The sequence below is a fragment of the Agelaius tricolor genome, unplaced genomic scaffold, assembly GCF_023055355.1.
Source record: "Agelaius tricolor isolate 1412-34295 unplaced genomic scaffold, bAgeTri1.0.p SCAF_27, whole genome shotgun sequence".
Lineage (NCBI taxonomy): Eukaryota > Metazoa > Chordata > Aves > Passeriformes > Icteridae > Agelaius > Agelaius tricolor.
In genome coordinates this window covers 8,817,217-8,843,766 of record NW_027269287.1, presented here as the reverse complement: position 1 = coordinate 8,843,766, position 26,550 = coordinate 8,817,217, and the positions used below count along the sequence as shown (strand labels likewise).

Here is a 26,550-nt window from a genome sequence, read left to right as displayed (position 1 = left end):
AATATATCCTTTTTTTTTTCTTTTCTGCAATTGGAAAGTAAACATCTAAACTTCTTTAAGGACTTTTGGGGTTGTCCTGGTTTTGAGGCTTGGGTACAGGTGGTATTGTGGGGGGTTTTGTTTGGTTTTTCTTTTTTTTTATTAACATATACCCTTGTTAAAAGTAGCTGATTTTACAATATCTTAAGTGTAAAGCTGGCACCAGCTCAGTCTATCATTTCTTTTTCTTCTTCATGGACCTGCAGAATGCAATTGGATGGTCCTTCTGCAGCCTTGATCTACATTTTCTGAGGAGAAGAGAGTCAGGAGAGTCTATGTAAATTCATATTTCCCTTTCCACAGTTTCTCTTTACACAAGCCCTTGGGTCACAGACTTTCTTGCTCTGCATGGAAAGGTAGGTGGATTAATCTATGAAGAATGGCTTTGTGCTCAAATGTAGCAAAACAGAGGTGCCAAATTTGCAGTTGATATTCTAATTTCCAAATTTAATCTAACAGGCATATGAGTCTACAAAAACAATTGTGACAGGATTTTTTTCTGGTTTTTTGTTTCTTTTTTCTTTTCTTTTTGCTATGCCATTGAGTCTGCTTATTCATAAGAAAACCAAAAAGAATCTAAATTCATGTTATTGGTGTAACTGATTGTGTAAATAGTGCTGGGTGGATGTGGTGGCAAGAAGCTATAGGATATGAGATTTGCAAAAAAAAAGTAATCCAGTTTTCTCATAGTTCATGTCCAGCCTCACTTATTTGGAAACCAAGTGCAACCACTGCGCAAGATATGTGCTGATCCTGAAAAAAACAGTACAAAAAGGCTTAGCACTCAATAGAAATCAAATGAAGAGGTTAAGCTTTGCCAGATGCTAGTAATATCAATATCAGTATAACTTTCTGATTGCAAATGTGGTTTTTTGCCCTCTCTATTATTTCAATATAGAGGTGACTGTTTAGCTTGTCTAGCTTTCTAGAACAGAGATACCAGCAGAAGACAATCTAATCACTTTGTCCTACCATAAATGTCTGAGTACAGCAGTTGCCTCCCTCAGCATTGAAATGCAACCTGTGATGAAGAGCACATCAGATTTTTAGTATTTTTCAGCAGTAAACAGAGGCACTATTCATTATTCCTGGTTTACATGCAGAAAGAGCCCAGTTTGATCCTTAAGTCTTATTTACAACAATTTTAGAGTAGGAAAGATGAGAAAAAAGAAAGAAAATAATGAGATGAGAGAAACAAGCATGTGGGAGGTTCATGAAATTATTGAAGTATGAGCACTCCACTGTTTATTATTTATTTATTTAAACACTGCTGGGATGTTTGTTTAGTTAATTAAAGCAGGTTCCCTGGAGAGTGACAGCTACCCTCATGCTCTGGAAGGGACTTTGTGTGTTGCTCCTTTAAGATTTAAGGGGTCTGTAGTGATTTAAAACCCATCTGGAAGATTAAACCCCACTCAAGCTGTTCCCTTTCCCCTTTCCCTTCTCACAAAGGAGGAGGACTACGAGAGATTATATATTGGAACAACAATTTACTGAAAATCACAATACCCACAGGAGCACTGATAGCATAAAAGAACCCAACAACAATTTACAAAAGAGAGAGGTGTTTTAGCCTCAAAAGCATGTTCACCACCAAACTTTGCCCTCCACCTCCCCATTTAAAAAAAAAAAAAAAAAAAAAAAACAAACCAGCAACAAAAACCCCCTTCAAATCAACAAATAACTAGGACAAAACTATCCCCTTGGGAGCTTAGATTATCCATGCCATGCTGCCCACTGTTTCCTCCAGCCCACTGTTCTCAGCTGTGTTCAGCAGTGTCCACTCAGCTGCTTCTGCTCCAGCTGGGCTTTTGGGCTCCTCTGGAGCTCTCCTGGTGTGGTGGCTCTGCCCCAGTGCTGAGGGCAGCCCCAGATCTCCAAGCAGGTCTCTGCAGTTTGGAGCAGCAGTGCCTGGGGCTCTCCATCCAGGCTGGCACAGGACACTGCCACTGCTGCTCTCCTGGGGCAGCAGGGCTCTCTCCTGGTGCCAGCAGCCCTGTGGCTGTGATCCTGCTCCCACACGCTCCAGAGTCAGCCAGGAAAAATAGCAAACATTCAGTTTCTGGCCCCATCTTTGTCTTGCCAAAATCACAACCCCAGCAATGATGTGGGTGGTATTGAACAGACAGTGCTAGAAGATTCTGTCCCTTTTTTCTGTAGCCAGGACAGGGTTTGACAAAAAGAAGGTCACGTAAGCAGACCTACCAGGGGTAAGGGTTCTGTTTGAGATACACCATTCCATAAAGGACAGAGAGAATGTTTGATGTTTGCCACAGTAAAGCATTCATTCCTGTGTTGTTTAGCATCTTGGTGACACTTGGAACATTGAATAGAGGTACTTTCTTTTCTATAGGAGATGATTCTCTGTTTTATGGGAAATGAGCATGAGATCCAAGTAACTCCTTGGGGTCAGTAGAGGTTACATGAGAATCAATTAGCTGGTCTATGATCACTTCTCAGAAAGGTCATTTGAGATCTGCTTGTGAGCTAAATAACTTCTGTCAGGTCACCTGAGGTGAACCTGAGGGGTCAGTTAACCTGTCAAATAGGGTTTATCTGGCACCATCATGAGGCCCAGGTATATGCAAGGTCTGTTTGAGGTTAGCTAGGCTTTTGTTTGGAGCCTAGGACCATCTGAGGTCAACCTAACAAACAGAGATCTTGACAGAATTTACATACCTCTGACTTTCACAGAGGTCCTTTAAAGTCACGGTTCTTCTCCTTTGGAGGCGGGGCAAATATTTAAAGTCTGTTTGGTATCCAATTAAGCAATTAGAATTCATTTGAGGTCACCAGAGGGCCTGTTAGGGTTCATGTGAGGTCAGTGCACCCTTTGCTCCGCGCCCAGTCATTCAGGTAAACCTCAGATCCAATTAACTGTTTGGTTTGTCATTTGACATCAACCTGCCCCTCATTTGGTGCCAGTAGGTCAGTCACAGTCCTTGACTCCTGTCTGAGGTCATCTGAGTTCAACTGAAGATGCAACTCGTACTGCAGGGTCATCTAAAGTCAACTCTCACAGTCATGGCACAGTTCAATTCAAGAAAACATGAGTTTAAGTCACTTATGGGAGTCACTGTAAGATCCAATTGGCTTCATTTTTGAGCCTCAAGGCTGAAATGTTGATCTCATCTGAGGTCAAGATACTAGCAAATTAGATAAAAGAGGTCACCTTGAGACAATATGATAGCTGGTGATCTGCTTGGGGCCATCTAAAGTCAATGCCTGGGGTCAGCTTTACACTCAGTAAATTTCCTGGGATCACACTGGTCCTTGTTTTCATTCAACAAGTTGTTTGGAGTCCTATTCAGAACAAATTAACCTGCAGATGTGTCATCTGATATCAACCTTAATTCCAATTAGCTACACCAAGTAATCATTGAGGGTCAGCCTGGGCTCCTTTAATGCATAGAGGCCACCTGAAGTCGATCCAGATCACATTTCCTTATGGTTGCTCGAGGCCAGCCTCATATCCATTTATTAGGACAGGAGGAATACGTGGCCATTCCTAGCTGACCACCTTGCACCTCCTTTGCTCTCCTTAGCAGTTGCTGACCTGACTGTTTCCTGCTCAGACGTTTTCAGAGGGCACATTAACACTTCAAATGTCATAGTAGGGGTCATCTGAGGAGAAGCAGCTCTTTCTTCATCATCAGGTGAGACACCTGCTGAAACCAGGCCATCCTGACTACACTGTGCAAATGTGTTTTAGTTCATTTTGCTGCCTCATGCTGCAGACCACAGAAACAAGATGACATTGGCAGTATCTCTGTGGGACAAGACTTCAGTCAGGAAAAACAGCAGGAGAAGCAGCTCAGAAGTCAGACTGCTCTCTGTGCCTCAGCTTCCTCTCCTCTTCCTCTTCTCTCCTCCTCCCTTCTGCCACCCTTACATAGGTTGGGATACCTGCAAAGTGCCAAACCTAAATCATATTCTTTTCAGCGGCAACCTGAGAAATGAAAGGTTTTAGCCATTTACCTAAATCTTTGACACAAAGATCACAGCCAGACTTCCTTTAGACAACAAAGTTACTCCTTTCCTGCAGAACTTTTCCCTGATTTTTCTTCTTGAACCTTAAGCACATTATCACGACTGAATATTAACATCTAAATGGGGTACCTGGGGTATTTTAAAGCACTGGTTTGTTTTCTGTTCTGCAAACAGAACCAATGCTGTGGAGCAAATGGGCAGAGGACTGTAACTGTTAACACACTGAAGAGTTTTAGTTTGAAATTTTTTTCCAGAAGCAATTACCATGAATTGGGAGATCAAACTGTTTTCCAGGATAAGTCAAGATATGATGAAGACAGTGAAGAAAAGCATAACAGATCTTGCAAATGATCTAGCAATAAGGGAAGCACTGACGACTCTGGTGTGGCCACAGTTGATGAGAAGGCCCAGGCCAATCCAGACTGGTTTTTCTTTATCTCTGGGAACAATTTTTCAGCAAAAAGTAACTGACAACAGCATCCTAAGAACAGAAAACAGATATAAAATGTAGCAGATTTGATAATTGATTGCTATTCATTTATGTCAGCTCCTTGTTTATACTTGTGGCTATACAGGCTTTTCACATCAGAGAACTAAAATTACAGTAAAAAATAAGACTGTGATATTAAAGCAGTGACATCTATATTTCTAAAACCTGCAAGACTGATTGGATTTACCAAGTTTCCTAAGAGTTGAGCACACATCTCAACTAACACAAAATAAATCCAGACTTTATTGAACAACTAATAAGTAAATTAAAATATCTACTTGCTTCTTCTGTAAATTAAATTTTGGCTTATGAGACAGGTGTAGAAATATTCTTGCTGTATTGACTACAAGAATAGAAACTAATACTATTGCAGAACTAAAACAAAAGATGTGCTGGAAACCATGTGATAAATATAGAATAGATGTTTATTACTTTGAGATTAAAGATAAAAATAACTGCATTATTCTCTGTATGTTATTTTCCCCTGTTTCCCTTAGTGCTCAGAAATGTTATTTCATTTTACACCTATCAAGAACAGAAACATTATGAAAGTGTTCTTTTATTCTTTAGAAATAATAGGAAATAGACCGACAAAACTACAACAAATATAAGTCCATTTCTAGAAAATACATGTGTAATATCCCTTTTGATTTTATTGCATTAACAATAAATTAATAACCCCAAATACACCACAACAATGAATAAAAGCAAAAAAAACCCAAAACTTCCTGAGTATGAGGTTTTCAATTTCTGAATATTTTTCACATGTTCAAGCTACATTTCCAATGTAGCAGATGCCAAAACAACATTTTGCTGTGGATAATCCCAACTGAATTCCTAAGTAAGCTTCTTTTAAGCTCATATTAAAAAGTGAGCTTATAAATACTCTGGTGGATTTTTTGTTTTGTTTTGTTCTTTCAAAACTTTACTGCCTGACTTATTTGAACAAAGTAATCAGGGCTTTTTCTTCCTGAACCCACCAGTATTATAAAAGAAATCCCTGTATGTGCTTTTCAGCATAAACAAATATTGACACTAATAATCAGAAACCCCTGTGGTTTGGTATGACACACGTGATTTCCTCTTCTACTCTAGTTGTCAAGCAGTTGGAGAAAGAACCTGACTTTCACATTTTTCATTTCACATGAACCCAAATTTTACTGTGAGTGGGGTTTACTGCTGTCCCCTTAAAAGGCTGTTGGGGTTTTTTTTTTCATGTTTTCAGTAGGCATGTGTTTCAATCTAAAGATCTAAATCTAAATTAGAAATCAAAAGACAATTTAAAGAATGTACAGAACTTGTAGTAAGAACGATCTCAAAAATTTTTTTTAATTATGTTCAGGATAATTTATTACTGAACTATAAAAGGGAGGGGAGGAAGGTCTTCAATCATATACTTAAATTTAAAGTTTAGTGAAATGTGAATCAGCACTCCCAAAAAATGTAAAAAGAAAGGTGAGGCATAATTCATCAGCCAGCAGATTTACTGGACTTCTTGAATTTAGTGTCTCCACATTTGGAAAAATTAGTGCAAGGATAAAAATATACAGTGGAGCAATTTGAAATGCCTCTTTTTCTTGTTTCATCCACTTAACATTTCATGCTGAACAAAATTAAATAGCTACAAAATTAAATAAACTACATTTTAACACAGATTAGTATCTTGCAAGGATCCCCATTTCATACTGTAGTGTAGTATTTACCTTGACAGATACTGACAAGAAGGAATAAGATTAATCTGCACTGAGCTAGCTCTACAGCATAAGAATTCTCACAAATGTTGCTATGAATGCAGGAGCCACCCACTCTTGCAGGCAATAGGAGGATTGCCAAGAAAAGGTCATCTGATTTGTGCATACCTTCAAAACTTGTAAGAAATGAGAAGTGCTCAGGCCCAGCCCGGCCTAGAGTTTTTTGGGGGTTTTTTTGTGCATAATATATATATATATGTGTTCTAAATTTATGGCAACATTTCAGGAAAACAACACTATCAGGGCAGGAGTTCCATTGTCTTTAACTTTAAAGGCATATCCATGAGTCATTTAACTGAACTGAATTCAAAGGCAGGCAAATAGTTAGAGATTCTTGAGAGAAAGATCTTTCTTTAAAGAAAGATCTTTAATATATTTCTTTCTTTAAAATGTATATGTATTCATGTAAGCAGATATCTCCCTAAAGTCAGATTTTAAATTGATACCCACAGGAAGCAGAATTACTGCCTTAAGGGATATGGACCAAAATTCACCCTCAGTTTGCAGAGATGCAATCAAACTACCTCTTTCACAGACAAGCTAAGTTTTCTGATATATTGGCTTGCTTCCAAAAAGAAGAGCCAAAGGAAACTATATATTTTGCAAAATGAGAAGTATAATCTGATGGGGAGAAATAAGGGAGCGTTCTATCAAATTATGTTAAAAAGAAAAAACAGTAGGAACCTCTTCTAAATGCTCTCAGAAACTGAAAGCATCTGAGCCAAACATTGTGTAGATGATTACTCCAATGACTGTTTACAATGCTGATCACTTCAACATCAATATAATAATCAATATAAAAACTGGGGACACGTAACTTCCAAATCCTATGTATATGTGGACACTTCCTAAATATACCAAACAAATCACAGATCACAATAAAAAGCCCCCTTACAGCTTAAAATTTACTGTGAGCTGTAGTGGAAATATGATTTCTTTTTTTTTAAATTCAAATATAAAGTTTTGTAATGACTAACATTTGAACATTAGTTTTGTTTTAATCAACACAAAGTAAAAAGTTGCTTTTAATGGTTTAACCTGTATTAGAACACCAGTTTTGTTAGAAATACTTCTGCCGAAAACTTCTTTTCAGTCTTTATTCTAAAAAAATCATATTGCACAGATTGATTTTTCTGTTTTCTGAGCTTCAGCTGTTATCAGAGGACATCAACAGAAACAAATGTGGATGCTGCCTAATATAATTGCACCACTGTTAGACAACAGTCCTACATTCTGCCTAACATTAACAACAAGTTAAATACCAAATGGAACATACTATTCTTTGTGACTTCTAAAATCTTTCTTCCAATTGCAACTTTAAAACATTCAGAAGCTAAAATATTGTTAAGACAGGCAAGTCCTAAAAGTCAGATTATATTCAAAATGTTTGTATTAAATCCACAGAATATTCACCTTCATCAGCTCAAGATGAGAAAAATTGATGGTTGTGGGTCCAATAATCTGCTGCTTTATTGTGCAACTTTTTCTTAGTATGTGAAAATATTTGAAGAAAAGCTTCCTACAAAATTTTTCAGTCTGTCATGACTACTGTTTAAACCAAAACTTTATTCTTGGCTTATTTATTCTTGGCTTATCTCTGCATCAAAATCAATAATAAAGAGAAAGTAGTATTTCTGCAATTTCCTGAAGAGCCTTTTACACTCAAGAAAAGTGATCATGGGGCTGAGTGGGCTCTGACTGAAAATTAATTATTTGCACACGTACACATTCATTTATTTAGTAAGGAGCAGAAAGAGAAACAAAAATTACTACCACTTGGAAATAAACTTGTCACAATCATCTTCCTAAGAAAATATAACTTGGAACCATGACCCACATCATCAAAAATGGCACTGATGAGAGAGTTCATCCAGGTAAGGGGTGACCTGCTCCTGGTGATTTGTTAATCTGTACAAGAAAGGCCAGCACAAGAGAATGCAAGGGGAGTAAATAAAGCTGATTCTTTTCATTCCTTGTCTATAGAGTCTAGCTAGGGCAGACAGATGCTGCACTCAGTCACCTGTATTTTGTTATTTTGGACAAACCCTTGGCAGTGATAAAGAACAGGTTTTGAAGGATGCAAACACATGAGCTCTCTGCTTCACAGCTGTGTATCACACTCAGAAGGCTTATCTGCATCATCAGCTTCTTCAGTGCTTGCTTCCACTTCTATTCCAAAGGCTGGACCAGCAGTTTCCAGTGTGTAGTCACTTCTTCTCAAATCTATGGCAGGAAAAAAAATTCAATAACGCAGCCAAGTGAATGTTTGAAAAGCACAAACATCTCAAGCAGTGTTCAACCCAATAACTCATGGCAGTTTATTTGATGTTTCCAGGAGGAAGAAAATCTGGAGCAAGGCAAATAAGAAGCAGGGAGTTGAGAGCCCTGGGGAACTCAGTGGTGTGAGCCCATATGAATGAACCTTCCCTGATTGTATTCATTCAGCTGATTTTCCCCTCTATTATCTCCAGCTGCCACAGACAAAAATAATCAAACCAATAACACTGCAGTTTCTGTTTCAGAATAAAATAGCAATTATTACTTCATGTAGGCCATGAAGGGAAGGAGCTTCCTCTACAGAAAAAAAAAATCAGTGTCTGAAAGTCATACAGAAAGCAATCTATTTTGGCTTTCAGTCTTTAAAACGTGCCACACATCACATAGAAGCACATTCTACCAAATGTAATGTGAACAACAGGCAATCCAACCAAGCCTAAGTAGGGGCTGCAGCAGAGCCAGAAAACCTCCAGGTTTTCCCCAGCTGATGCATTGCAAATTTTCTATTGTTACTCTTTCTTACTGTAAAAATTATTGCAGATAGTAGCTGCAGTGATGATCCTGGAAAAATGGGCTCCCATTTAGCAAAGAAAGGGAAAAAATTCAATGGGAAGAAGCTTTCATGCTGAATGCCAACATCAGGTTGATGAGCTCCCACTCTTAAATGGATGTTAGGCAAAAGAGTAGTATTCTAATATCTGCCCTTGCACAGGAAGACTATACCTACCTGAGTCTTTCAGCTCAATAGAATTTCAGTTCTTGTCTTTATAGCACATTGAGACCTTTACTTCGTTGCACTTGTAAAGTTATACATAGATTAAAAATTAATCTTTACTTTGCATACCGGGAAGTTTCAGCTTTCTGCAGCAAGAATTACAACGATGCTTTGCAATGAAGTTTCTTATTGCATCTTCTCCTAGGTTTGCTGGTCCAAATACCATTTTTCCAGACCTAAAAGAAATATTCTTAAAAAATCAGTGAATCTAAAATGAAGCAATTAAAGGGGAGGGAGATGATGCCATTTTTAATTTTTTTATCAGTTAACCCTTTTTATCAAAACAATCAAAGGTTAATACACATCAAATTTTCTTAGATATGAGACAAGAAAACTGTCAGTTCCAGTAAAATACTAGCCTACATATATCCCACACTACTTTTTTTTTTCTCTAAAGGCAGACACGACAGACCCATCAGTCCCTACTAAGAGGCTGAAAGGAAATCTGGCCACAGTGACATTTTGATGACGTTTGCCACAGGATGATTCTGCTGCAGCCACATCTTTTTCCCAAGCAAGTAGTCTGGTTTCAGTTTTGATGCAGGGTATGTGAGAATAAAACAGAGCTAACAAGGACTTATTTTCTCTTCAATTAAAACCAGAAATGCAAAGTCTAGCAGAACCCTAGCCACAAAAACCTGCAGCATAGAAAAATGAAAAAAAAATATTAAAACCTCAAAACCCACAGTATGCAGCTGACAAGCAAGGTTTTAAAATTTATAGTCTTCATCCTGTGCTCATCTCCACGTGTCAGTTCTCTGACCAATTAATCAATGCTACTAGGGGATCCATTTGTGGAATTATATTGCATATTCTGAAAGAAACTGCCACAATTACAAACAGAAACCACCTCTATCCACACACATATTGGAAGTACCCCACAGTTACCACAGATTCTTAAGGTAGTCTGAAAGCTGCACTGTATTTTAGTTTAACTGCACCTTTACTCTCAAGAATTTGACAGTCTAGACACTATGGAACACAGCACACAAGAAACACTTCCAAAGAAACTTTACAAATACTAGTATTTTATTTTAATGGCATGCAGAGTGGAAACAGCACATTTCCAAATCTGAAATCAATTACAGCTCTGAGAAGCTATAGAAAAAATACTTTATCAAATCTATCTGTAATTCACACTAACAAAACTATATTCTCTCTAAGGAAAACAGTGTTCAAACATGAAACTTCTCCCTTTCACACAAGACAACAGCAATGATTAACCGAAACTACTATACAAAATTTAGTATCTTTCTGTTTTCTTGCAGACCCTAGAGAATATGTGTCTCCTGGATCCTGTGAAGCATTCATCTAATCATCTTATAATGCAAATTAATACATCAAACAAGGGAAGAAGTGAATTATCAATCAAGGGCCATACTTAAATAACTTTAAATAACATGATGCAGTATAGCCATTTCTATGCTTTTCTGGAATCTGATGAAATGCTATAGAAATAGAGTGTTCCTAAGTATTTGCTTGAACAGATATAGGAAATTAGGAAGACTTTGCTAATTTCAAGGCCACACAACCACTCTGATACCTCCTCTAATCTAACCATTACTCCAAGCAAGGTGAAGCAAGTAAGACAGAATGATATCTTCTCACACTGTTTTGAGATAAAAAGGTATACTCTCTGTAATATACATGAAGTAACCTTTCCTGTCTACTCATTATAGACAATGCTTCATGAGGAATACTGCATTTAAATTTGGAAAATTATTTCAAGGAATCTGGGGATAAATGGGAAATGATCATCAGCCTAGAAACCATAACATGTAAAGATTAGGGAGTGGTTTAACATGAAAAAAAAAGATTGAAGGAGAAGACTGTTGATTTTTTTTTTCTCTGAGTTGTCAGTAGGTAGCATGAGAAAGAAATATTTACATTAAAAAAAAGAAAAAAAACCTAAACAAAACCAAACAAACAAAAACAAAAACAGGAAAAATCTTTCAGGCAGTGATAATATCAAACAATTGGAAACAAATGCTCTGTGAATGTATCAGTTCTTTTCAGTCTGAAAATCAGAACACTTTTCTTCATCTCTGAATGTCATATAATATCCCTGAAAACTCTACCCTCATTAACTTTGGCCTTGCAAACTAGTACATGTTACAAAAAGCACCCAAAGTATTGCTTTTGAGGCAATTCTTCTCAACATTTGGGTAGGGCAGAAGTCTACAAGGACTGTGTTAAACCTTGCTGTTGTGCCTCAATTACTTCTGTTTTAAAGGAAATCTTCTTGTGAATCTCATATCTGTACCACTTTATCCCTTCATACATTCTATGAAGTTCCTGTGGCCAGATCTTACACTGATTTGCACCATCTCAGGTTCTGTCTGAGCTGTCACAACATTAGGCATACTTTCCAAACAGATCTATTATATTTGTCTTGACCTGGATATAAAACCAAGACATAAAGCTATCTTATGGACTACCACAGACCTGGAGGTCACACTTTGCCATTGCAAAGACCTTTCCAAAACACAATATGGGATGCATGAAATTAAAGACTTACATGACACATGACAGGAAAATGACATGAGCCAATAAATTGATGGAGTTAAAAGAGCAAAACATAAATAATTTAACTATAAGTAAAGCTAAAATTTCAATCAGCCCCATAAGTCAGGAGTCATCTATTTTATCCTAGGTTTTCAAGAGAACATGAATGCAAGGTATCTTTTGAGGCAGGTTTTGATCTTATCTAAGTATCTTACTTACAAAAGAAAACTTAAAATACATCTTGCCTCTGTCAGAAATGTTTCTCCTGTGAGCAAATGAAGGTTAGAGCAAAGACAGTGCTTTTACAGTGTAATTCTTATTACTCTTTTAGAAAGCATTTCTTAGAATTAGAAAACACCACAGTTTCACTGCCTTATTCCTTTATAGCCCTAAATCAAACAATATAGTTTCACTGTTGCTGTTCTGAAAATTTCCCTGAATACAAGAAAATCAAGCTGGGTTTGATGAATTAATCAACACTTCCTCTCTAACTAGGACTAACTATTTTGCAGATGATAAACAATAAAAAGTCCTAAAAATAAGCTTGGTAAACAAAATTATTTAATAGCAAAAACAATAGAGAAGAACACTAATAAAAATAAACTTCACAGTAATTAATGTAGGTAAATATTATCCTTATGTTAAAGAGGATAAACTGACTTGTCTTGTGAACTACTTTGGTCAGTGCCTCTGTGCTGTTTACAGCAATAACTGTTACTGTTTATGTGACCACTGACATTAAAAATCTACTTGAACAGTAGAAAATCAGAATTTTATACATCTGTACCTTAAAAGCCTTTTTTTTGCTAAAGTCTTGAGAACAACTACATGATTGACCTCTCTGCATCTCTAACTTGAGCTATCTATGTGCTTCTGTCATGAACATATGGTCTACTTAGGGCAAAGACTTTGTCAGTGAGAAGCACTCAGCATATCTTTGCTCTCATATATTTGTTGTTTTCAATATAAATTTTATATGTACAATACACCAACAGTCATAATTAAACATTAAGACAGTTGTTTAATTATCTTTTTGAAATACTGATTATGGTTCCGGAACTAAGAACTTGCTTACAAAATTAACTTGGATTTCCAAGTTGTAGGCAAGTAATCTGACATTTCTATAGTTAGTTGCCCTTTATATTAAATTAAACTATTTACATTTGCATCTCCCTACCTTCCTACCTTCCAAACATGAGACTTCCCTTCAATCAAATGGCACGAGCTGAGCAAGGGTCAGTCAAGATGAGCACCAGAAAGGGGAGGGGCAGGGATGTCAGGGCAGATCTGGAGAGGGATGGGGTTTAGGAAGTGTAGGAGAGCTGTAAGAGAGCAGCCATCAACAGCACTGCTTCTGCTCTTACTGCAGGAAATAGCACTGAAGAGCAAGGTCACAGAATGGGAGAACAGCCATGGCTCTGATTCTGAAATTTGATTCACAAAGGCAGACTGCTGTTTCTGTGTGTCTAGTCTATGCAGTTTTTGTAAGTTTCCACTCATGATTTACCATCTTCATATCACATTTCTGAAATCATGCTGCATGTTTAAGTGCAGAACAAAAACCTATTGGAGAGGGGCATGGGGCCCTCTCTTCATCCTCTTAAGCCATTGTGTCCCCATATACTCCTAGAAAAAACTCAGGGGAAACTGGACTGCCATATTCATATCCTTTGTCCAGCTCTGTGAAGAGATTGCTCCCAGCACAGCAGCGCAGACCCTCCCACCTTTCATACACCTCTTAGCCCACGGTGAGAGCTGGGACACTCAGAGTCCTTCAAAGCATGGGAGAAGACCCAGTCTCTCCATTGGCATCATACTATCATTTAACTCAAACACCATGTGAAAAAAGAAATTAAAACCTCCCCCACAAAATATAGAAAACCATCCAAAATATACAGACTGCTGGCTGAATGTCTGAAATGAATGACAATTTCAACAGAAAGAAACCTACTTTTTATCTTCAGGTTTAATCACAGATGGATCTGTAAGGTTTTCCCCAACACCTACAACAAATAAACATTGTGTGTGTTACAAAGAAAGGTAGTCATGATTTCATAATCTGGCACTTAACAAAAGATGTAATTAACCATTTAATTGATATATCATAAAGTGTCATAGTTAAAGTGGTCATGAGCGAGAATGAAAATGCTACGAGTATAAATATTTGTAAAGTACTGGCAATACAGTTACAGTTCTTCAGCTGCTTTGAGGTTAATTTATTTGTAGATGGAAAGTATATGAAAATACAATAAATATGTTGAAGCTCAACTAACTAAAATGTGACCAACCAAAACATTGTTATTTTACCTGGAGTAAAGGTACTAATCAGATACGGATCTTACCAATATCAATAGAGCTACTTTGAGACACACATTCTCTTCAAGGTAACAAACACAAGAAGTCACAACTTCATGATGTGCAAATATTTGCATCTGTTATCCCTTTCTCCACTTGGGTGGCGAAGGAAGCATATTAAAGAAATAATTACATTTTGACACCTATGTTGCAGTTTTTGCCAAACTGATTAAAGTATACTACCTTTAGAAAATAATCTTTTCTTGAATCTGAAAAAATTGCTGTGCTTTTACAATAATGAAAAATATATGGTCATATGACCATGTGATATGTAATTTTTTTTTTTTTTTTTTTATTTCAACATGGTAACTTTAAGTTTTGCAACAAAAATAAAGATTCTGGAGACAGGATAATGCTGCTGAAATACCCCCAGCCTGCAATATAGGCCATTTCAGTTGATGTAAATTAGGCAAAATGTGTATGTACTTATATGTGTATGTGGAGATGGCCATGGTATTAAATAGTAAATTGTTATCTAGATCCATCCTAGTAGAACTCCAAGGAGAGCAGCCTTTGCACTTTTCCTGAGTTTCAGATTTAGAGAATTAAATATGAGGCAAAAACTATAGCTGATCTCTGTTTAAGATGAAAACTGAGATTTACATAGATGTTTATATTCTCCATTTTTGAGCCAACACAGTTGCTCTGGAATTTTGAGAGTTATGTAATAAGCCTGAGCAAATTTCATTCAAATTCTCATAGGCTATGGCAGAGACACATTTATTCTTTCTGTATAATTTCTTTTTTTTTTATATGCAGCTAAAGCAAATCAAGGCAAGGATGGAATTATAAGCTTATTTTGCATAATAAGTACATCTTTTTTGTAACTTACAGCTTCTGGATGCCGTAAAATATAAATATGTTAAGTCTCTGGCTACCCATAGACTTTTCCCTTGACAGAAATGAAAAGTGATAGTGTTTATACTGTTTTATGGGTGATGTTCATCTGAACATTGTCAACTGTTTTATCTCCTCAAAATATGCCATCTTCCCACGTACATATGTACAGTAAAATTATCACATGCTCTTTGAAGGAGTCACTAGACTTTGTGAATAGCATTCAGGTTTACAGCTTATTTAAACTGCATACAGATCTATTAATATGAACAATAAAAAATGCAGAAAGTGCACACATTTTTGACAGATTTACATACATATCGTGTGCGTATGTACCCAAGTACATTTGAATCTCTGTATTGTTTATACATTTATAAAAATATTTATTTATGAAAAATACAACTACCTTAACTGCGGAGTGCCTTTTTTGGAGCTGGATTAAATGTTCCTGCAGTTTATCTAACTGCTCTTTTGGTCTTTCAGCCTGGAGGCATTTGAAGCAGTATTATTTTCCCATTACACCTACATTAACCTAGACTGTTTCTGTGGATTTTCATTTATTGGCATCACACAACAGATATCCAGAGGTTTTTTGAGCTTTGCATTTTCTCATCTAAGTGAGAATTTGGCCCTCAGTACTAAAGTCTCTTTTGAGATTATTACTTTTCATCTGGTTTCAAATAGCAGTCCTATGCTAGCAGTCACCTTGCATATCCAGGACCAGGAGCTCCCCACGGGTGTAGACGTAGGTCCAGTGAGAGAAGGCCAGCATTAGCTCTTCCAGCAGGCTGATGGGAGTAATCTCATCTCCATTGTTGTTGTTGTATTTCCGAAATTCACCAGTCATGTACTTCTCGATGGTCAACCACTGCTTTGCTGAATGGCAGTAAATGAGGAAAACTTCCAGGAACCTGTAAATATAAATATTGTCTGTCAGCAGCTGGCAAGGTAACAGTCAGCAGCCATCAAGATGCAGAGCAAACATACCAAAAAGGAGGACATGTCTTCTTTGACTGGAGCATTTTCAACAACAGTAGGTAGGTACAAACAATAGAGAGAACAAAGGCTTTTTTGGTCTCACAACCCTCTAAAAAAAAGCACCTTATCAGAAAGTATAGTTTATGGACAAACAACATAATCTGATTTACCCTAGTGCACTGTAAATGAGCCACATCAAATTATTTTAGTTAATTATGTAAAAGGCAGTTCTTGCTTAAGTCTATGGAACAGAATGTTTATTTTTCCACTACATGTAACTATGAAAACAAACTTCAAAGCTGCCTACCTTTCCTCTTAAAAGTTCATTACCTATCCTTAGACATTATCATTGGCACTGCATTATCATTGCAACCTACAATGGAAAAGGAGGCTGAAAAGAGAAACTTTAGGGACTTTCACCTAGTACTTTGAATTTACCTTGGAGTATAGGGAATAGTATGAGGCTTCACTTGGTTGAAGGTATAGATTAACTTCTGGGCAACCCTTTGCTGTTGAATCTCCTGAAAAAAAAGATAATGTTATAAACATTTCATGACACCTTTCTTCGTTTTCATGAAGAAAAGTGTCATGAATTTTTCAAAAAAATGAACAATCACAACACACATACCCTGATTATCTATTTTTTACAAATGGGAGATACAACTTCCTCAAAACCTTTTTTCTTTCCAAAAGATAACATCAAAACACATGTCAACCTTGTTGAAGACATTAACAAGTCTAATATCAGGCTAGGCCTGATGTGTTGTTCCTTCAGGTCTGAACTCACCCTCAGACAGAGATGTAATACTGTGCCATGGTGAAAGATCTTTTGCCAAGCTTGAACCACCTCTGGCAGGAAAGACTTCACAATAAAAACCTGTCCCAGCTTTAATACATCACTCTCAGACCAAGTACAAATGACCTTCATGGCCCTCCGCAGACCCCCATCCATCTCCTCCCGTGACAGGACTTGGATCATTGCAGTTGTGCCACACTGGGACCAGGAAGACATGCTTTTATCAAGATTCATAGGTGAACTCTCTTCTAGCTGATAAACTGTCACTTCCTCTCCGGCTTAAATAAAAAGAAGTTTTGTTAGCAAAAGTCACTGGCAGAAACAGGAGAGAACAGCACTTTCATTTGGTGTCTTTAAATAACATACCTCTTTACACACCTTTCTAAGTCACACTTCTTTAAAAAGAGAACTTTTTATCATAACTGTTCATCTGACTGAAAACTTCCCCAGCCTAAACTTACACTATTTATTCTTCTACACATTCATTCTTCTACTATGATAATAGGTGGTCCAAGCATCTTGTCTTAAGCCTCTAAACAATGATAAATTCAAGACCTCCTGGATTCTTCCACACAAACATGGCTCACTGATACTCTAGTCCATAGCAGTCATTTTAAGAACATATTTTTAAAGGGTCACCATTTTTATCTCCAGTGTGCAAACTCCAAATATCTCATGTGTAATTCCCTCTCTTTATGCACTTATATGGAAGGAGAATTTTTAGTAAGACTTTTAAGTTAATCTGTGGAACACTCCCTGAATTTTTCTTTTAACTCTGTGTTTCACAAAGTAAACCCCAAAAAGCAACAAACACCAAAACAAACTTGCAGGAGCAGAACATCTGAATTCAAATCTTAGTCTAAAAACAGTTTAAATAATAGTTTAAAATAAATCTAGGGGAAAAATCATAACAACAAGGCAAACAGTTTGTAATAGTTATTGAATATTAAAGGGATTTAATTTTGTAGTTGATGCAATATGGGCTGTAGTCGAGAGTGCCACCTTTTGCTGCAGAGAGCTGAGTTTGTTTCAAAAATTGTGACTTGGCCATGATGTGATGAGCCAGGGAAATTAAATTGAAAAATACATTTCCAGGAGAACAAGCTAAAGCTTGTTCAGGAAGCTTGTTCAGAAATTATCAGGAAGCTTACAGTTTTGGTATTTTAAACTAATATTTTTATTTTTTTTCTAGAAATTCCAATGTTATATGCAATGATGAAATGTTTGAGGTGTTCTGCTCCTGCTCGTAACACGTTTTCTGCAAGCAGAACCTAGTGACTTTTAACTCAGTTGCATTCTCTTTCCCCCTGGAGAGTTGTAGTGGCATTCCTCTTGCAGCAGAATCAACAACACTTTTGTGTTGCCATTTGTAAACTAACAGCAAAGTAGACTGATTTTTTTAAAATCTGGCTTTCCTTCCTACAACTCACATAATTTGTAACATTAATTAATAAGAAATAGGTTTTCACAGGGAAGTGTGATGAGGTAACTAAATTGCCAAAATAGCAAAGACCATCATAAGCAATTACAAGGTGAATTCAGCCTTGTAGATTTCCTCCCCACTTTTGAGCTTGCCTTTCACCAATTAGCACAAATGCAGATGCTGTTGAATCCAGTAATTTAGGCACATTTTAATTTAAAATAAAGCAACTGGAAAAGTCAGTACCTTACATAAAAGACAGACACTTGAATAAAGATAGTATAACTAGACACATTTTTTAATCTTACATTAAGTCTTTATTTTATTATCTTTTGACAGTTTAATACCTAGAAAGCTCTTCTGGGAGCTTCAACGATTAGAATTCTCAATATCGCCATGGCTATATTAATTATCTACAGCAATCAGGTCCCAAGAAATCCTATGATGCTGCAAGTATCAGCAATTAGTTGCTGTGAGACAAAGTATTCTGCCTATTGAGAAGGCAGCATCTAGATATCAAGAGTCTAGAGGCAGACCTTCTGCTGTTGTAAGTCAATACTGCACAATATTTTCAGAACTCTTCCCAAAAATTTATGGATTACGCTCTACCATTCTTCAGTTACAGCAAAGATTTTTGTCCTTGACACTAAAGACACTAAAAGTGTTCTGTGCCAGATAAAAGAATAATGCTCTTTAAATCACTACTGGTTTTCTTCTTGATGGCATATCCTATACATAGATTTACATATGCATCTGTGTTTGTGTCAGTGTGTGTGTGAGAGAAACAGAAAGAATGAAGTTATCAAGGTTAAGGGGAAGCTTCTGGCTGTCTTCAGGTATCCTAAGGATGGATACATAGAAGATGGAGTTAGACTCATCTCTGAGGTTGACAGCAGTCACGTGAATACTAACAGATACAAGATACAGCAAGGGAAACCCCAACAAATACAGATAGAAACCCTGGATTCATGATTAGGTCAATCAAACAATGGAAGAGGTTGGCCAATGAAAATGAGGAGTCTCCATTTATAGACAAAATCAAAATGCAATTCACAAGTGCCTCAGCAATCTGATCTCAATTGACCATGGAAGGACTTGGAAAAGGTGACCACCAAAAGTCCCTAACTACAGCACAACTACCATTCTCTCTTGTTTTGTCTCTTTCAGAAAAGAAGAACTGTTGAAATAAATCCAAGACAATTTCTCAAACACGGTTTTTAAAAGATAATGCATCAACTATTTATAAAGCAAACATAAGCTAGAAGTTGGTACTCACCAAAGAGCTGGACTGGTGTAAATGGTATGGTCTGAGCAAGTCTCATTAAGTTGTTTCTTTCAACAGCTGCAAAGAACAAAGATTTCACTGCTAGATTGAATAAACAAGCTGGCTAAGTTTCAAAAATGCTTGGCTGCACTTTACTGTAGTGTGCAAAGCCAAGGAGGAGGCAGCAGTGTGACACTGTGTCACATCTGATCACCATTTGCTTTACCCAGACAGCAGCTCACCTTTACACACTGTTGTATTTCAGGAAAGATATTCCCCAATCTGGTGTTCCCACTGAAACATGTCAAACCATGCACCGTTCTCTCACTCTTCCTCCTCCCCCTGCCCTTGCCTCTGCTGGGGCTGCAGAGGAGAATGGAAGGCACAAAGGCTAAAGATCATGGGTTGAGATAAGAACAGTTTGCTGGAAACAGCAGCGAGATAAGGCAATGAACAGCAGCAACAAACTGATGACAAGGGGCACAAAAAATTAACAATTCACATGGAAAACCCCTGACAAGACAGCACTACCTTGAACCAGAAGGAACCCCTGCTCCCCAGAAGAGATTCCCTTCCCCCCAAGCCTTGGCAATGACCTGACATAGTAGAGAACAACCTCTGGGCCTAGCCAGGCCCCTGGCTGGCTTCTGCAAGTAATTAACCCTGTCCTAGAAACAGGAGAGAAAGATACCAGAAACTCAGCTAGCATTAAAGCTTTGCATCTGGAATCATAACCCAGATTCCAAATTCAGTCATTACTCTCACACAGGCTTCAACAGGCTTCAGTCTCTTCTACAGGATTAACGTCAGTGTAATTTATAGTGACAGCTGACAGTCCAGGTCTCCTTTAGACATTTCAGAATTAATATACCCTAGGAAATGGAGATAAATTCTTCACTTTTCCTCTTTTAAGAAACCAAACACCTTTCAACAACCCGGATGCAACTGCCTCAGGCCTCAGCTGTACTACTTGTCCATTTAGGGGCAGGTTAGGTGTAAACATCTGCAAGACCCTGGAGATGTGCATTCTAAAAGAGAGAGTTTTCAGTGGTGATGAGTGAGAACTAACTGGTGACAAAGACGCAGATTTTTAAAACCAACCAACTAACAAATCAACCAAAACCAAACCCCAAAACAACTGGAAGGAAATGCAAGAGGTGAGCTGCTTTAGTAAGATATTTCTTGATACCCAGAAGCCATGAAATTAGGTCTGCACTCCACTTTTTCAACCCAAGCAAATCAGGTTTGTTTTATTCAATGATCTGCCAAAGCAAACTGGAGAAGGAAGTCTCCTACACTCTTGGGGAACAAATAATGAAACTATTTTAGTCGGTGGAGAATTAAAGAGTTGCGGCAGACTAGCACTGTAGAAAAGACTTCAGTTCTATTCTCCCATGCATGATGATGGTTAGCTAAAAGTCAGAAAGCACTCAGGTTTACCAAATTTTGTCAAGATAATTCAACACAGATTAGTTTTTCTGTATCACCTACACCTTTTCCCTAGCTGATACAAATAGTAGGATTCCACAGAACTCCAGTCACTTGCCAAAAAGAAGTCAGATACACCCTTCTTCTGTACCACGTCCTTCATGACCAAGCCACACACCTTCCAACTATATACATAGATAGAGATGTATGTGTACATAAGCACTGGTATGTCCATAATCAATGGCCAAGATATCTCTTGAGTTCTTTGAGCCCATGCTGTGGATTCTGTCTGTCCTAGATGTCTTCCAGGGCAGGAGGGCTGGTGTGCTGTCAAGTGGTTTCAAGCTTCATCACGAGCTCATGACCACTGTATCTGGAGCAGTCCATACTCACTGTCCATGGTAGTTATGGCACACAGAGCCAGTGTCATTCAGCAACCAAAAATACACACACAGTTTGACATTACAGACTGTTCTCACTCAAAAATCAAATCCCCTTCAGGTACACATCCTGTTCCCCATGCATCTACATTTCTCCAAAAGAGCAATCAGGTCATTGAACAAAAACATTCCCATGGGTGGGTTTGACTTTGCTTGAGACAGGCTAATGCAAACTGACTTCCAAAATATATTCTTTATATGCATCACAGGGTCTTTATCCCCTTCTACAGTACATGAAGCTTTTGGTTGAGCTCGATTGGTGGAGCCTCTAGTGTTAACTAACCAGGTGGTTTTTGCTAAATCTAGATACCAATATTTGAAAATCCCACCAATGTGGTTTGTAGCAATCCATTTTATTGTTCAACATTCCTAGAGGCTGGTGCATGACAGAGAACACGATACCCATTTTGATACTGTACTCTCTGACCCAGAGTTCTATGAAGCTATTTTTGAAATGGGCCCTGTTGTCTGACTGACCTGTTGATGGGGTGCCAAGACAGTGTTCTGGGCAGTGGGGTGAGGCACAGGGTGCATCTCTGCCATCCAATGTTTTTCTCATTGTATCTACATAGAGCTTGCCTTTGCACATGTGCAATACAATGCCAGGCCTCTCCATATTTATATTTTAACCATCATCCCCCCATACCACAGAGGCTTTATCCCCTTTTCATTTCAGCACATTTCACAGTTATCAATAATGTCCATGGTTAATAGTGTCCATGGTTAATCCACCCCTCACTCACAAGCCCATCTGTATTGCTGCATCTCTTCCCTAACGACCTGGGCTGTCATGGGCCCAATGAGCCAGAAATAATCACCCTTATGATGCCAGCCCAGGTCTACCCATGACACTTTATTCTTGACAGCTGTGGTGGTTTGACAGGAAATGTGTTTTTTGGGATGCTATGGTTGGGCCAATGGATGTTCAGATTTTATATTGGCATCTAATATGGCCATTAGGACATGGGTCCGCCTCTGAGAACACGGGGTTAAAAGCAGAGCTCTCCCTTGGGGGGCTCTCTTGGGTTCTGGTGAGGAAAGAGTTCGGGTCTCTCCCCTGTCCAGCTGCTGCTGCTGGGCAGGGCAGGGGAGCCATGCGGCCGGGTGAGGTAGGCCGAGGCCTGGACCGAGAGGGGAGGTGAAGAGGCCCCTGAGGATGGAAGGGTGGGAGAAGTACCAGGAGGCATCGGGCAGCCCCCCCAAGAGAGAGAGAGAGAGAGTACAGCCTGTGCCTGGGACTGTGCTACCTTGAAACTTGATAACATGTGCCGGCAGCATGGCTGAGAAGGAGAAGCGGAGTGGGGAGGAGGATGCAGCGAGAAGGTGTCCAGCCGCTGTGGGAGTTCCTGAGAAGGCAGAGTCCGAGTTTTTAACCCTTTTTTTGGACAATGAAAACTTTGCAGAACATTAACCTTTCCTAGAAGAGAGATAGAGATGAAATGGAAGAAGGAAATGTGCAAGTGCGAGAGAGGTCTGGGCGAGTGAGAAATAGCGGAAGAATAGAGAAGAATCCTAGTGGGAAGAGATGATGGAGTGGCTTTTGCTGGACTCTTTTTGTACAGCCATGGACAGAACCATGTTCCTTGTGATACCGAGACTGCATCTAGGGGGAGGCAATGCCTCAGAACCAAGAGGGTTCAGTGTGGGTACCCCTCGGCCCCAGGTGGTGAAAAAATATGGGGGGGACAGGTGTCCCGAAGGTGAGACTGTGCTCTTTTTGGAACGGGACAGAGCATCCTTAAAAAGACAACCCTAGAAGCAGCTCTGGTCCATGTTCAGTGGTGAGAGCACTGGACATGAGAGCAAGAGGTCACAATGGCAGATGTACTCGGGGCGGTGCCACGAGTGACTCGGAAACACACGAGGCTTCAGCTGTGTTTCCAGGGGAAGCCCATAGTACAAGAAGGACTCTTCTTCTCTTGATGAACTGAGGATGGATTGTCTGAAGGGTGGTGCTGGACCAAGAGTTGGTGATTTGGGGAATAGATGTATTGTATTGGAAATTTGGTGGGGGGAGGAGGAAATGTATTTGTAAGGTTTTCATTTTTCCTGTGTGTTCCTTTTTATATATAGTTGTAGTGTAGTTAATAAAGTTTTGTTTTCTTTATTTCTAAGTGGAAGCCTGCTTTGCTTATTCCTGGTCATATCTCACAGCAGAAACCAGGGAGAGGGTACCCTCATGGGGGCACTGGCATTGTGCTAGTGTCAAACCATGGCAGCAGCCCAATCCACCTGTCCATTGTTTTGATGTTCTTCAGCAGCCCAGCCCTTGGGGGTGTGTGCATCTACACGATGTGCTTTCACAGCAGCTTCTCTGATAAGCACCAGTGTCTTTCCAGAACTCAGCAGCCCACATGGGTTTACCTCTGCACTACCTATTTATCTTTTTCCATTGGTCCAGCCACCCCTGCAGGGCATTTACTGCCATCCACAAGTCAGTGCAGAGGTGCAGCACTGGCCATTTCTCTCATTCAGCGATATCTAAAGCCAGCTCGATGGCTTTCAGCTCTGTGACCTGACTTGATGCACCTTGTCCCCCCACAGCTTCAGTGACTCACCGTGTAGGACTTCATACAGCAGCTTTCTGTTTTTGATGGGAGCACCCTCCAATAGAGCAGGGAACATCAGTGAAGAGACCATATAACTTCATTTTCTGGTAACTGGTTAAATGCTGGGACCTCCTCAGCACAAGTCACCTTTCCCTCCTCTGCTTCCAAAGATATTCCAAAATTTTCATCTTTGAGCCAATTTGTGATGACTTCCAAGATTCCTGGGTGCTTGGGATTTCCTATTGAAGCTTGTTGTGTGATCTGAGTGATGCACTTACTCCATGTGTCATCAGTGCCATGATCCGTGGCGGGACTTTCCTCTCTGAACATCCAGCCCAGCACTGGCAGTCAGGGTGCCAGGAGGAGCTGTGCTTTGGTGCCAAACACTTCTGAGGAAGCTCAAACATCTTCATGAGCTGCCAGGGTCTTTTTCAGTTGGAGTGTGGTGGGCCATGAGTCCTTTGTATTCTTGACTCCAGAACCACAAGGATCATTCTCAAGCCTCCATGGGTGCGTTTTGTCAGAGACTCCAGGAAGGACCATTCTCCTCATCTGCAGTGTAGAGCAGTTTTCACATCTTGTCCAGTCCTAAGTGGCCCAAGGGCTACTGCTACAAATTAATCTCCTGTTTAATTTGTTTAAGAGCTTGTTGTTGTTCAGGATCCCATTTGAAATCATTCTTCTTCTGAGTCACAAGATAGAGAGAACTCACAATCTGACTCTAATATGGACTATGCATTTGCCAAAAATTCACAGTATGTAGGACAGTCTGTGTGTCCTTGCTGCTGCTTGGTGGGGACATAGCTGCTATTTTGCTGACTATGTCCATTGGAATCTGACAATGTCCATCCTGCCATTTTACTTCTGAAAACTGAATTTCCAGCACAAGTCTCTAAACCTTACTTTGACTTATGGCAGGACTGGCCTTCAGGATGATTTGAATTATCTTCTCCCCATTCTCAAAAGCTTCCTCTGCTGTGTTGTCTCACAAGTTGATCTCATTAATGTATTGCAAATGTTCTGGAGCCTCTCCCTTTTCAGAGCAGTCTAGATCAGTCCAACACAAATACTGTGGCTGTATTTCCACCTCTTGGGCAGCTGGTTCCAGGTGTACTGGACATCCCTCCAAGTGAAAGCAAACTGGACTGCCCTTTACTGCTAAAGGAATAGAGAAAAACACATTTGCAATATTGATGGTGACACCACTTTGCTGTCCTGGACTCCAGCTCACACTGAAGTTCCAGCACCTCTGGCACAGCAGTGCATGGTGGTGGTGTGACTTCCTTCAGGCCGTGGTAGTCCACTGTCAGTCTCCATTCTCCACTGACTGACACACTGGCCAATTAGGGTCATAAAAGAGTGAGCAAGTCTTGCTAGCCACTCCCTGACTCTGCAGCTCAAGAATCACCTCATGGATGGGGTCATGGAGTCCTGGTTGGTGTGATATTGCTGATACTGCACTGTTGTGGCAGCCATCAGTACCTGTTCTTCTTCAATCCTCAGCCACCTCACAGCAGAGGGGTCCTCTGAGAGACCAGGCAAGAGGTTCAGTCGCCCAACTTCCTCTGTCTCTACGGCTGTCCCAAAAGCCTAATTTTTGGGTCATTGAAATACCCTCTCCTGAGGCAATCTGTGCCCAGGATGCACAGGGCTTCTAGGCCAGTCACAGTGGGGCGTGTTTGCCATTTGTTCCCAGCCAGAGTCACTTCAGCTTCCAGTACAGTCATGTGTTGGGATCCCCCCGTCACCCCAGAAATAGAGATGGATTTTGCCCCTCAATATCTTGATGGCATCAAGGTACATTGTACTCTGGGGTCAACTAAAGCCCAATATTCTTGTGAGTCTGATGAGCCAAGGCCATGACATCCACAGAGTCCAAGAGATCTGATTGTCCCTTTCCCCTGGACGAGGAAGGACCTGGCTGAATGAAAGACCCCTCTAACTCTGGTCAAAGAACGGTTCACTTCTTGTAAATACAAGCTGAAAGTCCCTTCAAGAGGACTGAAAGTAACACCAGCCCTCCTATTCTGTCTGAGGACATTCTGGAAACTAGAGTGACATTTGGTGGTTGTTCTTCCTTTCAACTCACATACTTCAGCTGCTAGGGCAGAGGTGGGTTTTTCATCCCACTTCTTCATGCCCTCTCCATGGTCACACACAGAAAAAACCCAGGCTGCCTCATGGTGTGTACCCTCTCTTGAGTATGGGGGTACTTGCTCCCAATAGCAGAGACTCTGGTCCATACTGGTAAGGCATGGTAAATTTCCTCTTCATCTTGCTTGATGGACTACTAGGCAAATTCACAGATGACAAAAAATGGAAGGAGATGTTGACTCCCTCAGTGGCAGAGAGGTCCTCCAGAGAGACCTTTCCACAGCCAAGGTGCAGGCCAGTAGGGCGGAAAAAAAGATGATCTTCATATTGCCAGAGCTAGGTAGTCACCATTCCCTCACACTTGACAGAAGTTGCCACTGAGAGTTTCTGCTCTATCCTCAATCCCTTTGTGAATCCCCACATCCTGGGACAGGGATCCCAGCTGATTGGTTGCATTACCATAGAGTTTCATATCATGGGCTGTGATACACCAACACCAGAGCCACCAGGTCAGCAGGGACTCTCCTGACTGGTGGCTGAAAAATTTTCACATACCTTGTAG

At 39.5% G+C, this 26,550-nt stretch overlaps 1 protein-coding gene across 1 annotated transcript in view; it reads right to left on the bottom strand.

Annotated features, from left to right (window-relative positions):
* Nucleotides 1-8,371: 8,371 nt before the first annotated feature.
* Nucleotides 8,372-26,550, bottom strand: part of TRPM6 (transient receptor potential cation channel subfamily M member 6) — an 81,538-nt gene continuing 63,359 nt past the window's right edge. The window contains exons 34-40 of the mRNA XM_071448650.1: nucleotides 19,490-19,555; nucleotides 16,785-17,071; nucleotides 16,436-16,518; nucleotides 15,725-15,930; nucleotides 13,779-13,830; nucleotides 9,392-9,498; nucleotides 8,372-8,493 (exon numbers count right to left, since the gene is read on the bottom strand). Of these exons, the coding sequence (XP_071304751.1) occupies nucleotides 8,372-8,493; nucleotides 9,392-9,498; nucleotides 13,779-13,830; nucleotides 15,725-15,930; nucleotides 16,436-16,518; nucleotides 16,785-17,071; nucleotides 19,490-19,555 (923 nt within the window). The remainder of the gene's footprint in view (nucleotides 8,494-9,391; nucleotides 9,499-13,778; nucleotides 13,831-15,724; nucleotides 15,931-16,435; nucleotides 16,519-16,784; nucleotides 17,072-19,489; nucleotides 19,556-26,550) is intronic.